Source organism: Antechinus flavipes, chromosome 2 (assembly GCF_016432865.1).
Source record: "Antechinus flavipes isolate AdamAnt ecotype Samford, QLD, Australia chromosome 2, AdamAnt_v2, whole genome shotgun sequence".
NCBI classification, from domain to species: domain Eukaryota; kingdom Metazoa; phylum Chordata; class Mammalia; order Dasyuromorphia; family Dasyuridae; genus Antechinus; species Antechinus flavipes.
Window position 1 is genome coordinate 57,620,674 of NC_067399.1, and position 16,650 is coordinate 57,637,323.

General features: G+C 37.6%; 1 protein-coding gene across 1 annotated transcript in view; it reads right to left on the minus strand.

The window, feature by feature from the left end:
* Window positions 1–295: 295 nt before the first annotated feature.
* CRISPLD2 (cysteine rich secretory protein LCCL domain containing 2) overlaps window positions 296–16,650 on the minus strand; it is an 80,633-nt gene continuing 64,278 nt past the window's right edge. The window contains exons 14-15 of the mRNA XM_051974915.1: window positions 13,217–13,350; window positions 296–3,084 (exon numbers count right to left, since the gene is read on the minus strand). Of these exons, the coding sequence (XP_051830875.1) occupies window positions 3,030–3,084; window positions 13,217–13,350 (189 nt within the window). The 3' untranslated portion in view covers window positions 296–3,029. The remainder of the gene's footprint in view (window positions 3,085–13,216; window positions 13,351–16,650) is intronic.

Here is a 16,650-nt window from a genome sequence, read left to right on the forward strand (position 1 = left end):
CTGAAGCCCAATTGCCTCAGCAAAAAAAAAAAAAAAAAAAAAAAAAAAAAAATTCTACAAAATCATTTTATAGAAGAACAACTGCTTATAAAGGTTGAGTGAACAAATGAACATGGAGATAATGAAGTTTTTTCATTCAGATGCCTAACTTCATAGGGAAATGAGATCCTGTAAAGTGACTCACTCACAGGTCATATGTGGCCAAACCAGGACTTCTGACCCCAAGTCCATCACTCTTTCTATGAAACCACACTGTCTTTATTATAGGGAAAAAATGAAATAGCTAGAAGGATCCTTTGGGGTTTAACATTTTTTTATTTTATGAATTGTTCAAAATTTTTGAAAATGATTTACAGAAACTTTAGGGAAAAAATTAGAATTAAAAAAAATAACAAAGTAAGGCCCCTTGTTCATGCAAAGCACACACAAAAAATTTACAATAAATTTTTGTACATAGGAAATAGTAAAAATACATCATTTTTCATAGAAAAAAGCACATATATAAACTGCAGGTAGAGGTGGCCTGCAGATAATATTATTAAACACAACACAGATTTAAAAACAAGGTGAAAGTTGACAATCCAAGAAAATGATAAGCATTTTATTTGCGAAACAGGAGATGTGAAATAACTCAACCCTACTTTTGTTTCATCTTATTAAATCAATTTCTAATAAGATGCAGAGCCCAATACAAAATATGGATTTACGGACAGCCCTTGTCCAATGGGCTACCAGCTAAGAAGACCAGTGATTATAAATGAAAATGATTCCAGTTTCAAAATACACAGGTGATGAATGAAAAGGGGGGGAAAAATCAAACCAGGGAGACCTGGTTCTGGTCAAGTTGATTTTATACTGTTAAAAGGGCCAAAGGTATGGCTTTTATAGAGCACCAATAATTGATGTTCAAATAGGGCATATAAAAGACACCTAAGTATATGAAAAGATTTTCTTATATCTACTTAATAGCAAGATGCTTGCCGGTGAAATACACCCAGGTTTCACTGGACTGTTACCATATTATTTATCAAACTAAGGAATCTGATTGACTTTATAACACAACCATAAATATCTCATTAAAAAGAGAATAATTCTGTCATTTCAAACCTAGGCATCCAGAGGCAGCCAAATATCCAGATACTTGGCACCTTTAATACAAAATGAAAGTGTCTAGCACTGAGCCTTGCATACAGTAAGTGCTTAATAAATGTTGAGTGGATGAATGAACACACAAATATTGGGATAATGAAGTTTTTTCACATAGATGTCTATGAATAACATTAAGCAGACATTTAATTAAGCAAAATATGCTCCAACTAATTTTTAACATCTGTCTAGCTACAAGTTTAATTGCTTTCTCGCTAGCTAAAGCTAAAGTCTACCTATCTTCAAACGCTGTGGTAAACCGATATGCAATAATGTAATTTTGCCTTACTTATTCCCAAGATAGACAGATCTTTTATGCTTAACTTCTTGATAAAGCGCAAACCAGCTTAGATTTTTTAACTTGATGCATGGTCCCTGTCTCTGAACTTAACTCCATGGAAAACTAAATTTGAAACCAATATTTTTCAAGAAAAAGGCAATCTTTTACCATCCTACAAAATGAATTTCTAACATGTGTATCTTTATTATGCAGCTTTGTTACAAGCTCATAAGGAACTGAGGTTTAAAAAAAAATGAGCATGACCCAAACAACACAGGACTCCAAGGAGCCTTGGAACATTTGGAAATTACAATTCCACAATAACAGGAAGAGAAATGATACCCATGTGTTACAATCTACGGTTGTCATTAAACCAAGGGGTAGCTTCATAACCACAAGGCTGTCCCTCTCCAAATCTTGCTAACCACAGAGAAGAATGTGCACCGTGGAAGAGTGCTGGGCTTGAAGGGAGCCAATCTCAGTAATATTTAAGGAAAAAATAAAGGTAATCCTTTTAGAAAATAATTCATAAAAGGGAATTTTTATGCCCTAACAGTGATGTTAAATGTATGAATAGAAATAAACAGAATGTGTGTAGACATTTATTTTATACACATAGACACACATCCTCATGCATATACAACATTGGGCATGGTCTTAAACTTATTGATGACTAAAAAAAAAATCTCATTTTAAAACAAGGACACATGAACAATAAAAACTCATAGTCTGGCATATCATATGGGCTAGCATTAAAGACTCTAGTCTGTGAGTTCCCAAACTATACCAGAAATTGGGATTTAAAAATAGGTGCTATGAATGAATGAAATGAATGACAACATTACTATTTTGAATCACTGTTTAGATAAAACCAGCACTGCTGTGTATCTCAAATTTTATTTGGTTATCAAAAACCAATGACCAGTTGGGACCCATTAACTTGGAGATGTGCCAGGACAAGAGATTTATGCCCTTATTATCTATTTTCCCTCTTCCCTATCTTCTCATGTCTTATAAATTGTCTGACCAGCAAACATTAAACCCATGTTTCTTTATTATTAAGGATGGTTTTTATTTATTTTTACATCTTCTACCATCCATCCTTCTTGACTAAATTCTACACGCCCATCATCTAACATACCTTTTCCCCAAACCATTCTGCAACTGAGCACTTTTCAGTCAAAATCGTTTCTTCTCTGAAGAAGATGAAACCCTCCTGCTCCACATATCAGAATGGCTTTTTAAGTAATCTCTCATTCATCTCAGGCAGCCACTTGTTTCCTGTGCATAATGGCACAGGGCTTTGGGCAGTGGGTCTCAGAACCCCTGGTCCAGGTCAAAGATAGCCTGTCTCTGAAAGCCTTGCCCTAGAATGTTGCTCCTCAATGGAAACGAGGTGGTGCTCTCTCCCAAGGTGATGAATGGGAAAAGAAGGGTTCATTCAGCCTGGATGTCACATCAAAGGCCACTAGAAGTAAATTTTCCAACGCTCACAATTTATAAAAAAAACAAAACACACACACACACAACAAACAAAACAAAAACAAAAACAAAATCGTAGCACTCAGGTGAAGAAGATCTCTTCTTCCTTGGTTCTGGGAGTTTACTGCTTCACTGCAAAGATCCGGAAAGCCTTCCCATCTCGAGGAGTCCTCAAACTGCAAATTAATATAAGAAATGAATTATTGATCCTAAATTCATTGCCCAGTGCACTATCTTGAGAGACTCAGAAAGAAAAAAGAAGACTTGATTCCAAATATTCAGGGATTTAATAACTACAGAACACACAAAAAAGAATAATCAGAAGAAAGACACAGTAAGAATGCTGATATTTAGATTGCAAGCTCTTTGAGGGGCAGGGACCGTTTCTGTATTCCCTATTTCTATATTCCCAGCACTTAAACAGTTCCTGTTTTCATACCTTTGATTCCCCTGATATGGATTGTTCAGCCTATAAAATGAGGGTCTTTTGACTACTTGGACTCTGGAGTCCCTTATCATCCTATAGCTATGGTCCTGTGAATGGGTTCCAATATCATTGAGAAGTATAGCATCCTGGTGTGCCAGCAAACAGCTGTATGTCAGGATAAATCACTTTTCTCAGTTATCCAGATTTTTAAAAGGGAGCCGGGGGAACTAGGAACATGGGGATTGGAGAGGGATCATGAAAGAGATAGTATTTGTGACATTTAAAAGAGCTCTTGAAACTGGGAAATTTCCATAGTAAACACAGGGTCAAGGAAAAAGCATTAGAGATAGCAAATTGAATGAGAAAAGAAATGGAACACTACTAGTGGGGATCTATGAAGAATGATCAATAACCAGTGATCTGGCTGGAGTGAGTCCATCTACAGGGTCAAAGCATGAGATGAAGAAGCTCAGTGCCATATTGTAAAGAGTCTTTAATGCCAGCCTGGGAAAGCTGAACTTTATAAGCAATGAGAAGTCCCTAAAGACTAGTTGTGAGCCATAGATTGGTATGAAGAGAATTTTGTTCAAGAAGCAAAAGCAGCACACATCAAGAGCATTTTCTGTTCACTTTTTCTGGAAGCACAAGATGGATTAGAGTAGAAGAGGTTTGTGGCAGAAAAGCTTTGTGCTATAGGAGGATTGACTATCATATTGACCAGAAATAGTTTATAAGAAGCATAAGTTCTTCTGTCAGAAGAAGCCTTAGAGGTCATTTAGTCTCTCTACTAATAAGTCAGCTAGGAAGGAAAGGAGAGAGAGGGAGGAAGAAAGGGAGAGAGAAAGAGATAGAAGGAGGGAAAGAGGGAGGGAGGAGGAGAAAGAGACAGAGAGACAGATATACAGAGACAGAGAGAGGACAGAGACAGACAGAGAGAGAGAGGAGAGACAGAGAGAGGAAGCAGAGACACACAAAGAGAGATACAGAGAGAGGAGAGAACAGGAGAGGAGGGGAAGAGAGGGGAGAGGAGGAGGAGAGAGGAGAGGAAGAGAGGAAGGGAGAGAGAGAGAGAGAGAGGAGAGGAGAGAGGGAAAGAGAGAGAGAGAAAGGGAGGAGGGAGGGAAAGAGAAGGAGGGAGGAAGAAGGGAGAGAGGGAGGAGAGAGAAGACATGGGCAGAAAGGGAGGGAAGGAGGAAGAGAGAGGGGCGGGGCAGGCAAGCATGCCTGGAGGAGCAGCTGGCAGATTGAATGCGATTTGTGAATGCTTCAGGGTTTGAATCTAGGTCAGGCTCATTAAGCTATTTTCTTTTAACTGAATACTTTGATAGGACTCCGCCGAAAACAAGTGTGAAGGCCAGAAGTCGCTGGCCATTCTGCGGCCCTTCTCCCTCTGAATCCCTGGGGCCGAGGAGTTCTCGCCAGCTTCTCCCTTCGCCTGGTACTTGTCACTGTCAAAGCAGGCAGAGCCAGACGGCCCCGCTAACAAACAGGTCCGCGGTGGCTAGAAAGGGCGGATCACATGGGGTTGGGAGGGTCTTCATGCCATCGGGCGGGAAGCAACAAAGGGCATGGGACTGGTTTTTAATTGCACTTTGAAGAAGCAGAGTTCGAGAGACAGAATCTATGAGTCTTGGTCTAGGAAACTCGAGATCCGGGTTCTAGTTCAGCACTGGAAAAAAGCCCCCAATTTGGAGGCACAGCTGAGAGATCTCTTCTGGGGAGATATGGCCCAGCCCGTACTGAATAAGAACTCTCCCAGCATGCCCTTTTAGACAAGGTCTTGTAGACCTTGCCAGGAACAAGGGGAAATCAAAGTCCTGAGTTTGAATCTCGGCTCTGTTACCTTAAACCCGGTCAAGACAGGTTTAAAATAATTTGAAAAACCCACACAGATACCTTCCCAAACCACCTGAAAGCACCGGTTAACTCCTGAAGAGCTTCTGGTCCTGAAATGCTTCTAACATCAAATTCCATGATAGTACAAGAAGTCACTTTCCTTCCCTCTCTTTCTCTCTTTTTCTTTCCCTTTTCCTCCCTCCCTCCCCCCTCTCATTCTCTGTTTCTCTCTCATTCTCTGCTTCTCTCTCTGTCTCCATGTCTCTCTGTTTCTGTCTCTCTGTCTGTCTCTCATTCTCTGCTTCTCTCTGTCTCTGTGTCTCTTGATTTCTGTCTGTCTCTCTGTCTCTGTCTCTCTTTCATATTCTATAATTCCATGGGAAAAACCGCCACTTGCCATTTTTAACCCCTCTCTTATCTGCCTTCTTCTTCCCCCACCCCAGACTTCAGGCCAGTTCCAAGCTTTTGGCTACCCTGGAAGTGAACTTCTTAATACATCAGCCTGGAGTACACAGTGTGATTGAAACCTAAGGCAAAGCCAAGATCCAAGACAGAGCTCTCTGACACACACTTAATCTGTGGCTAGCCCTTCAACCTTGCTGCCAGAAAAGGAGGGGACTCTGGCTACAGCCCCTCTCCTCCAAGTTTTTTCTGGAACAAGGGTAGTCAGTGCTCTGCTGACTTACTCAGGATTCTCCTTCCTTCTTACTCTTTTAAACATCAGCTTTAGGAAGAAAAAAGTCCCTCAGAATCTCTTGGCAAAATAAATCTCCCCCCCCCCCCACCTTTCTGAAATGTCCAGAGTTCTAGGCTGCATCATTCTGGAATTCTCAATTTGATAAATACCAAAATATCTTAAGGATTCACTGGAAATGCCAAGTGCCTGAAATTTCCTGTTATCTGCTCTGATTTGGTAATAGAAGGGATGCACATCTGACCATGTCACTTTCTAGCTCAAAATTCTTCCATCTCTACTATTGCCTCTAATGTAAAATAAATATGAAGTCCTCAATCTACAATTTAAGGCTTTATAATCTGGCTCTCACCTATCTTTCCACACTTCCACTTTCCATTCAACTCATTATGCCCTGCTAGATGTTTCCCCTCTATATCCCAGCATTGTACATTTACTCAGGTGGGGCCACATGTCTGGAATGCACTCCCTTTTTCTTAATTATGTTTCTAGAAACTCACAACTACCTTCAAGACAAAACTAAACCGTTGCTTCATTTCCTTGACGCCACTAACTGGTAGTACTCTTTCCTCTTGAAATTACTTTCAAATAATATTTAAGGAAGGAGTGAATATTGAAAGGACTCAGAAAAGGTTTCTCCATTGTACACAATGACAGACATACTGTACAATGATCACCTGTGAATGACTTAACTATTGTCAGAAACACATTAAACCAAGACAATTCTGAAAGGCTATCTACCTTCAGAAAAAGAAGTGATGGATTCTGAATACAGATCCAAGCATACTTTTTTAAAAATACATTTTTCTTGTTTTCTTTGGTCTGTGTTTTCTTTCACAACATGACAAAAATGGAAATATGTTTTGCATGACTGCACATGTGTAGCCTATATCAAATTGCTTGCCTTCTGAATGAGGAAGGAGAGAGGGAGAAAATTCAGAACTCAAAATTAAAAAAAAAAAAACAAATGTTAAAATTATTTGGAAAAAAATAATTTTTTTAAAAGAAAAGGTTTCTCCTAGGAGTAGCATCTACATTGAGCCTTGAGGGAAGATAAGGACTTTAAGAGATTAAAAACAAGAAGGAAGTTCTGTTCAGAGATGGCAGCCAATCTGGCTGGAACGTAAAATGCAATAGGGCTGGAAAGATAGGCTAGGACCCATTTGTAGGACCTCTGAAGAATTGAGGTTTGGGATTTTTTTAAGGTAGCTGAAAAGATTTATAACTAGAAAGCACTTCAGAGAGCATTTGGTGCAGATAAAGAAATGGAGGGACAGAGACATAATGGTCACACAAATATTAAGTAGCAGGGATGGGACAGTCAAATCTATGCTTTTGGAAGATCATCTTGGCAGTTCTATTGAGGATGCATTGGAAAAGGGGAAGGATCAAGGACAATAATTAGGAGTCTCCTACAATCATTCAGGCAAGGAGAATGAGGACCTGAGCTATAGTGGAGGCTGAAAGAGTGGAGAAAAGGGGATGGGAGTGAGAACTCTTGTGGAAATGGAATGGATATTTAATTATATAACAGAAGTGATAGGGAGAGAAGAGTTAAACTTGAGATTGTGAAATATGTGGCCAGATGCATGAGGACTCCCTTAACAGAAAGAAGGGAATTTGGAAGCCTGGAGTGGTGGAGAGAAGATAATAATAAATTGTGCTTTAGACAAAGTTTGCTGCCTATGGGACATCCAAATTAGAGAGTGAGACTGACCAACAGGGAGTTGGTATCTTTTTAAAACTCAATTTCTGCCTCTAAAAAAGGATGGAGAAATGTAAAGGGAGATATGGAAAACTTAAAGGAGTTTAATACATAAGAGGTTGTTAGTTTGGAACCTTTAATTTCAAAAGAAAATCGCAATGACTGTATTTTAATATAATTGTTTTTCTCTGTTTTTATTTAATGCATTTAAAAATATGATTCTGAGAAGAGGTTCACAGGTCCTCTAGATTATTACTGAAGGAATCAAAGACACACAAAATGTTAAGAACCGCTGGGTTATCTGCTCCTTAAAGTTATTTTCAACTTTTTAAAAATGTCTTGGATTCTATCTAGATTCTAGTACAATGTTACTTGATTCTTCTGGAATATACGGGAAAAAATGACTAGTTTCTAAAAGGGGATCATGACAAAAGAATAATCATCTCATAGGATTTCAGAGGAAAAGTTAATAGGGAAACATTAGGATTATCTACAGTGTCTCTTTCTCTTTCACAATGGACTTCCCCAGAATCCTACCATTCTGGGAACAAAGAACTGAGAAATATCTTCAAAATCAGTCCCCAGATTGTGGGAATGGAGTCCTCAGGGCAGAGACCCATCCCGAAAAACAGTTACTGTCTGCCAACATGGACACAAACTCCCCCCATGAGAGTTCTTCAAGTCTTTGTGTCTCCCGATAAAAATAAAGTTGTATTTTATAACTTAGGGAATCTTTAAAAAATGCTCAGAATACATTTCAGCTAATAGCCCTAACTTTGGCTCTGTTTTCAAAGCAACTTCATCCTAGAAACTATGTTTCAATATTGAGCATTGCTTAAAACAAACCAGGTCTTCTCCTTCTACTAGGGGGTATGGACATTCCAAAAATAGCAGGAAGAAATATTTTTTGCATAGTGGCAAATGCATTGGATTTGTGCTCAGAGGGCCAAGATTCGATCTAAGTTTCTGTTACATACTTTATATGTGACTTTGGATACAGTTTTTAAAATTAATTTTATTATTTTAAAAATTGATTTCATTAATTCATTTCTTTGAGTTGCAGTTCCCTTCTCCACTTTTCAAACATATAACTCAAAGACATACTGTCTCTCAGACAGACTTAGAACCTCCTTTTATGAAAGTCATTTCCATTTCTAGAATAACATAATGAATCTACTCTCCAGTGGCTATGGTGGATAGGCCTTATGGAAGCCACTGATAATAATATTTATTTACTAATCTCATTTTCATTATGTCTGTAAGTGACAATATGTGTAAAAAGCAGGGAAATTGATAATGAGCAGTAAAATTCATCTTGGCTTATTTTAATCTTAATTGCCTTTTTATTAGAAACACTTATTACAAGAATTTTGTTTTCTAAAGATAACTTTTTGGTGACTGAGAAAGTCAGAAAGACAAATTTGCCGTTCCAGATTTAATTGTTTTTGTAGCTTTTCCAAGTACATTATTCCTTATCTGAATATATGGGGATAAATTAAGGTACTGCATATTTCACATTAAGAAAAAGCCCCCAAAACATTACATAAACGTGTGTTCTTCTCATCAGCTAATTCATCATTCTCATTTTACAGACAGGGCAACTGAGGCTTGGAAAGCTAGAAGGATTTATCCAAGATCCCATAACTGTCTTATGGCCCACCAGGGACCAGAGCCCAGAGTTTTTGACCACCGCCACAACACTTTTTCCTCCAGGTCCTATTATAATATTATGAATTAATATAATATTATGAAAAGCAAGAACTGGGGAAAGAATGGCTAAAGCAAAGCCCCTGGTGAAGAGAATCATTTCTCTTGGCAGCTGGCTAGAGCTGGTGAGCTTTAGGAAAATTGCAACAACATGCTTCACTAAGGGCTTTCCTCATAACAACCTTGAGACTTGAGCTAGCAGAGTAATACTTTCCCCATTCAACAGAAAAGGAAACTATGGCCAAGATGCTTGAAGTTTCTTGCCCAAAGTCACACATTTAGCAGGTGGTAGGGCTAGTGGGCCAATCTAGGTCATCCAAATACAAATCTAATGTTTTTTCTGGTTTTATGGAAGAGACTCATTGCGCCACATCTGAGACCCAGTGAAAGAGGGGTTGCAAAGCCCCATCAGGATTCAAATGAACCTGTGATCTAATTAGCCAATATGCCTTCCAACAATGCAGATAATTATTTAGCCATCCCTTCCTGTGTCCTGTGTGACCTCCAATAAATTCCCAATAGGGAATTCATCTCAATTAGGTGGCACAGTGGGAAGGATGAGAGATTTGGATTTGGGAAAACTAGAGTTCCCACTCAGACTCAGATTCTTCCTAAATGGGTGATTCTAGACAAGTCTTAATCTCTTTCAGCCTCAATTTTCTCATCTGTAAAATAGGGCTGACATAGCAACTACTTCACTAGATGCTTTGTTTTCTTTTAATAATAGCTTTTAATTTTCAGATACATGCAAAGATAGTTTTCAACATTCATCCTTACAAAATCTTGTGTTCCAAATCCCACCCGTCACACCCCATTTCCCTCACCCCTCTCCCCTAGACAGCAAGTAATTCAATGCAGGTTAAACATTCACTAGATTTTTTGTGATGATCAAATGGGATAAAGTGATTTCTAAATGTAAATCTAATAATAATAATAATAATCCTCCCCCCAGTAAACTGTAAACCTCTTGAGGTTGAGATCAGGGAACCTTATCCCCTCTTCATCTCCCACCAAGCTCCTTTGTACCAAGCTGGTGAAGTAATTTCTTCTCCCTCCTGAGGTACTCAGCTAGGAGCATTCTCCTAACAAATTATTATTCTCTATCCAATTGGCTGGCATAGATACTATTCACACCAGTAGAAGCAAGCAGTGAACAAACTGTAGCTCATAAAACTACTCTTCAAAACATTGTTTTCTCTTAAAGGGGAAAAAAACAGCCCTCCAAAAATTGGTGTCTTGGGATTTCTTTTTCCACTAGACAGGAAATTCCACCTAATCAGCTGCCTCATTTCCCTCCATTAAGTCAATGGAATTTCCCTTCATTAAGCATTTCCAAATGAAGGTTATAATGACAAAAAGAGAGAGAGACACTAGTTGGTGATGATGATAATAATAATAGCTTTCAATTATATGACACACACATTTGGCCAGTGATCTGGCACAATGGGGAAAGCACCAGACTTGGAATCAATCAAGAAGACAAAAGTTCCAGTCTTGTCTGACATTTAGTAGCTGTATGATCCTAGGAATGGCATTTAATCTTCTTTTAGCCTCCATCTCCCTATCTGTAAAATGGAGATAATACTAATATCTGCCCCATACGATTACTACAAGGAACAAGTGAGAAACTTATGTAATATGTTTGCAAATGTTAAAATTTCAATAGCAATGCTATTATTTTTATTGATTTTAATACTTAATATGAATGTTATGTCAATGTTGAATTATTGGTATTGAAGGAATACTACATTGATATTACCGAGTAATTGATTTTAGTTGTTAATAATTATCTGATAAAAATTGATTCTATTAATTGTGAGTAATTTTACAATTAATTATTTGTTAATCATCAACAGGTAATTAATATATTGATATTGCTTACATTTTATTAATATATAATGATTGTGGTGATAGTGGTGATGATGATGATGATGGCAATATGGCATAGCAAAATTCTTTTAGGGTGCTAAATGATGGCAAAATAGCATAGCAAAATTCTTTTAGGGTGCTAAATCTCTTTCAGGATTTAGCTTGTTAGCACCACAACCTCATGGGATAGTTCCTTTCTACTGGATAATTGTGAGCTACATTAAGGAACTCACAATTTATATATACACATATACACACACACTCACAACACATGTATATATACACATACATACATATATGTTCATATGCTCTCTCAACTCTTATTATATATTTGCCATTCCTAGTGTCTATTGTAGCTTTTGTCTGTAACCTCTTCCTTTAAATAAAGCTACTTTTTGCCCTCCCCCCCAAAAAAAATGGCTTAATAAACAGAAGGCTAGCCTATATTTCCAAAATATATGCAAAGATATTTCAATATTCACCTTTGCAAAACCTCATGTTCCAAATTTTTCCCTCCCTTCTCCCACTCCTCCCCTAGAAAGCAAGTAATCCAATATGGTTAAACATGTACAATTATTCTATACATATTTCCACATTTATTTACTGCACAAGAAAAATGAGATAAGAAAGGGGAAGAGAAAGGGAAAAAAAACAAGCAAACAACAACAAAAAGGTGAAAATGCTATGTTGTGATCCACGTTCAGTCCCTATAGTCTCATCTGTGGGTGCAGTCACTTTCTCCATCACAAGTCTATTGGAATTGGCCTGAATCACCTCACTGTTGAAAAGAACTAACTCCATCACAATTGATCATCACATAATCTTGTTGTGGATACAATGTTCTTTTGGTTCTACTTAATTCACTTAGAATCAATTCATGTAAGTCTCTCCAGGCCTCTCTGAAATCAGCCTGCTGAGCATTTCTTTTTTAGTCTTCTGTATCTGATACAAATGATTCATGTGACCACAGGCAAGTCACTTAGCAAGCTGATAACCTAAGAAGCTCTCAACAACTAAGTTACAATCAAGTTACCAACCTAAGTTAGTGAAGGGAGCTTCCATACTCAGAAGTCCCCATGCCAAATAAAATCACAGGATTGTACCAAAATAAAACAAAACAAAAAAAACTGAATCTACTGTCACCTCTCTTCTCCAGATGAGGAAACAGGCTCAGAGAGATGTACTGATTTATCCAACTTTCGTAACCACTAAGTAGTAGATAAATAAGTACTAGTAATAGCAGTAGTACAATAGTACTACTAGTAGTAGCAGTACTAGTAGTAAAGTAAACATTAATATAGGGCCTACTATGTGCCAGCCATTAGTAAGCATTGATATTATACCCATTTTATAGTTAAGGAAACTGAGGCAAACAGGTTCCACACAGTTATTAAGTGTCTGAGACTGGATTTGAATCCAGTTTTTCCTACCTCTAGGCTCAGTGCTCTACACATGTGACATTAACTGCTCAAACTGGATAATGTTGGGACCCAATTCCAAATATGCTTCTGGGGCCATTCTTTGTTCCCCTGCACCACATGACAGAGATCCAACTGATAGGAATGGCTCTTACTCCTAGCTAACCCAATGTGATGAATTCAAATACTAGAGTTGAGATGCTTGCTCTCCTGGCATTGCTAATTACCATCTATGTGACATTGGGAAAGTCACTTAACTCTGTAAGTGTCTGTGTTCTTCCCATCTGAAAAATGGCTAATGACCCCAAAGGTCCCTGGCCAGGCCCAAGTCCTGGGCTCATTTCCCAAAAGTTTAAAAGCATAGAAGTAAACCTAAAAGAAATGGGTCAATAGTCTGTGGCTTGTTTTAACCCACTTCAAGGCTCCAGTGAAGATTCTGGGATTAATGGAGTAAAGTATTTTGCTGGAACAAAGTCCAGAGAAGAGTTATAGTAAGTAAATATCTGCCCCAATAAGAAATGAAGGGCCAGGAGAAAGCATCCCCCCTAAAGTAAAAATTTGCTCAATCTCTTAGACCTGGGCCCCATTTCCAGGCTGGTTCAGACAGATAGTGCCTTCTAATGTTCTAAGAGAAAGAAGAACAAGCTCCTACCTTTCAGACTGAACCCCATTTCTGAGCGAAGCAACATAAATCTTCTTTTTATCTACAGGCATCACATCCACATAACCCCCAGTCTCATCTTTGATGACTCCAGCGTGCACCGCAGTCCTGCAGATACTTGAAGTCTAGAAGAATACATAGGATTATTTCAGGATTGTGACATTTCTCCAAAAAAAGGTAAACACGGGTTTTCAAATTCAACCTTAGAGACACTGTCCTGCCCTTAGTGCAAGCCCAATAAATCCTTGCATTTTTTTTTTTTTACTCAATGGCTGCTGGATGAGCATTACTTCTGTAGCAGATATCTCACCCCCATCAGCATACTGGAGTAGAACAAGCCCTGGATACTACATCAGGAAAACTGAACTCTAGTAACAGCAATGGAGAATGGAGAAAGCTCTAGACTAGAACTGGAAAACTTGGATACAAATCACAGGTCTATTACTTATAAGTTGTGTGCTCTTAGAAAAAGACCTTACTTAGAATCATAAATTTAGAGTTGACTGGACCCCCATCATTTAATAGATGAGGAACCTGAGTACCCAAGTTAGGAAGTAGTTTACCCAAAGACCATAGATGTAAACAAAGTCACAATTTGAATGACTTAATCCAATGTTCTTTTCCCTATACCATCTTGTCCCCTTTCTCGACATCTCAGTTTCTTAACTCATAAAAAGAAAGGTTTGAACAAAATTGGTCTTTTTCAGATAAAATATTCTGCAGATCGCCTTCTCAAAATCTCAGTTTCCTCCCTGATTAAATAGAAACAATGCCTTCTTGAATTGCCCACCTCATAGTTTGGGATGAAGATCAAATGAGAGAATATCAGTAGACATAAAATGTAAAATATTCTTATTATTGTGGTTATTGAGTAAATTTATTTAAACAAAATTCAAACATTTCTATTCAGCATACATCATATACAAGGCCCCTTCTAAGAATAGTCTCAGATTCTTTTCTATTGTTTTCTAGAACAGGGTCATGAAAGTGAGAATTGAGGGAGTAGAGAAGAAAACTCAAAAATTACTTAGAAATTATGCAGAATGTCACCAAAAGCCTTTGCTTAATCTATAGATGGGTAATGAACCCCGAAGAGTGATTTAGTAACTAAACACAATCAATGATGCACTTCTCCATTTGGATCTAAATATCAGTGTGAAGTATCTTTTCAGCTCAGAAACATGAAAACTAAGCATCAGAATGGAACAAACTTGGAACCTGACCTTCAAATTGCTCTATTAGAAAGGGTTAAATTAAGATTTTAAAAAATTTATTTTTAAATAATAATAATAATAATAAATAATTTGTTATTTTATTTTTTCAATTATATATGAAACAATTTTTAAATTCATTTAAAGAATTTTTTGAATTCCAAATTTTCTCTCCCTCCCGCATTTTCTCTCATTGAGAAGGCAAACAATTCATAAGTCCAGATTTTTAAATAAGGAGATAAATCAATCCCAATGCTCTCATTTGAAAGATGACTATTAATAATATCTGAAAGAGAAGAAAGACTTAATAATTTCATCCTTATCTCATTTTTAAAAACTGTATGTTTCACAATGACAAAATTATTAGTATAGGAGCACATGCTTAAACTTATAAACTGATATGCATACATAGCATATAATCAAGCATTTTTAGAGGTGCATTTGGAGATCATATAGCTCTTGTCCCAACTGGGTTAAATGCCCTGTTGTCCTCTTCCCACGAGATCATTATACATCTTTTCTCAAACCATAAGGCATCTAAGGGCCTTGAGACAATACATTTACATCCTAAAAATTCTTGGATTAAGCTTTTCAATAATGCCATAATTCATCTGTTTTAGCAAAAAATCTAAATAAGATCCGAGTTATGAGTTTGTTAATCTTTCCCTCCTTCCTCTTCATTTTATAGGAGCTCATGGCCTACGATGACCTCTGGCATGAATCTGCCATGTTCTTCAATCCATTTAAGGGCTAATACTATACTATAATACTATAATAATAATACAGTTTCATTTATCAGGAAACTCATAGGAAACATACTTTTAATGAGTGTTTCTGCATTTCTAAGTAACAAGAAACATATAATTTCTCAAACTCAGTTTGTCTACTTATTATAAAGTATCACTAGAAGAAGGGAATACTTTGAGGAAAGAATATTGGAGTCAAGGACCTGCATTTGGGCACTAATATTTGCCAACTGGTGATAACTTTGAATGAACCACATAATCCAATAGACTGATCTAAGTATACATACTCATGGATGATTTTCAGAAGCTATTTATGTTCTGGCACACTTTGTCTAGGTATTGAAATAAAGTATCAGGAAGTAACAGTCACATGAGGGAGTATCCCAACACTCCCTTGGTGTGTCCCATTCCTCTGTCGTATAATAACACTGTGTCATGAACAGAAAGAGAACTGATACAAATAATTCTGTCTTGACAATTCTATTCTCAACCTGACAGTTTACTTATTTAATAGATGGCTGTTTTCAAAACAGGAATCCTTAATCAGACTGTCAGTCAAGAAGCATTTATTAAGTGCCTACTATATACCAGGCATTATATTTTAAGTATTTTACAAATATTATCTCATTTGATCCTTACAACTCTAGAAGGTAGGTGCTACAATTATCCCCATTTTACAGGTGAGGAAATTGAGGCAACGAGGTAAAGTGATTTGCTCAGGGAAGAGTGATAATTCAGCGTTAAACGTATCAAACTTTGCAAGTTTTAAGAGTTGTTTACGAAGCCTCTGTCCTTCTTTCGTTGATCCCAGTTGGCTTCCCCAGTCTCATATGTATTTACTACTTCATTTGCCTCACTCTTGGTTTGGCAGCTCTTAACGGCCCTAACTGCCAATTTGGTTTTACTTCTTAGCATCAACACTGCAAGAGAACGTTTTGTCTGAAAGGCTTGCTTCACACAGGCCTTTAAAGGCAATGAGAAATCGATAAATCTAAGAAGTTAATTGTGAAATTAAGCTGTCTTCGAGGGATTTTTCAAAATATCCATTTAGAGCTATTTTTTTTCCAGACCCTGTTCCCTATTCCAATGCTGCAATATACCCGAAAGCTTCCCTCCTTTCTTTCTTTCCATTCCTGCTGTCAATGCAGCCGGATGGATAATCACTATCTCATCCCTCCAAACAAAAAATCCACTTTGAGAACAGACTGTTATTGTACTGAGTGCACAATAAAGTGCTTCAGCACAAAGAACTGGCTTCCCGCCCACACTTTTTTTCCTAGGAAGATTCCTATGGCAAGGTAGTGGAGTTTCACCAGCGAGGAGACAGATCCCCTCATCTCTTGAGTAAGACCAGAAACATGGGTGTAATAGACAGAGTTCTGCGTCTTTAAGCAGGAAGGCCTGCATCTGAAACCTACCCCAGATACTTCCTGGCTCAGCCTCAGTTTCCTTATATGTAAAGTGGGGA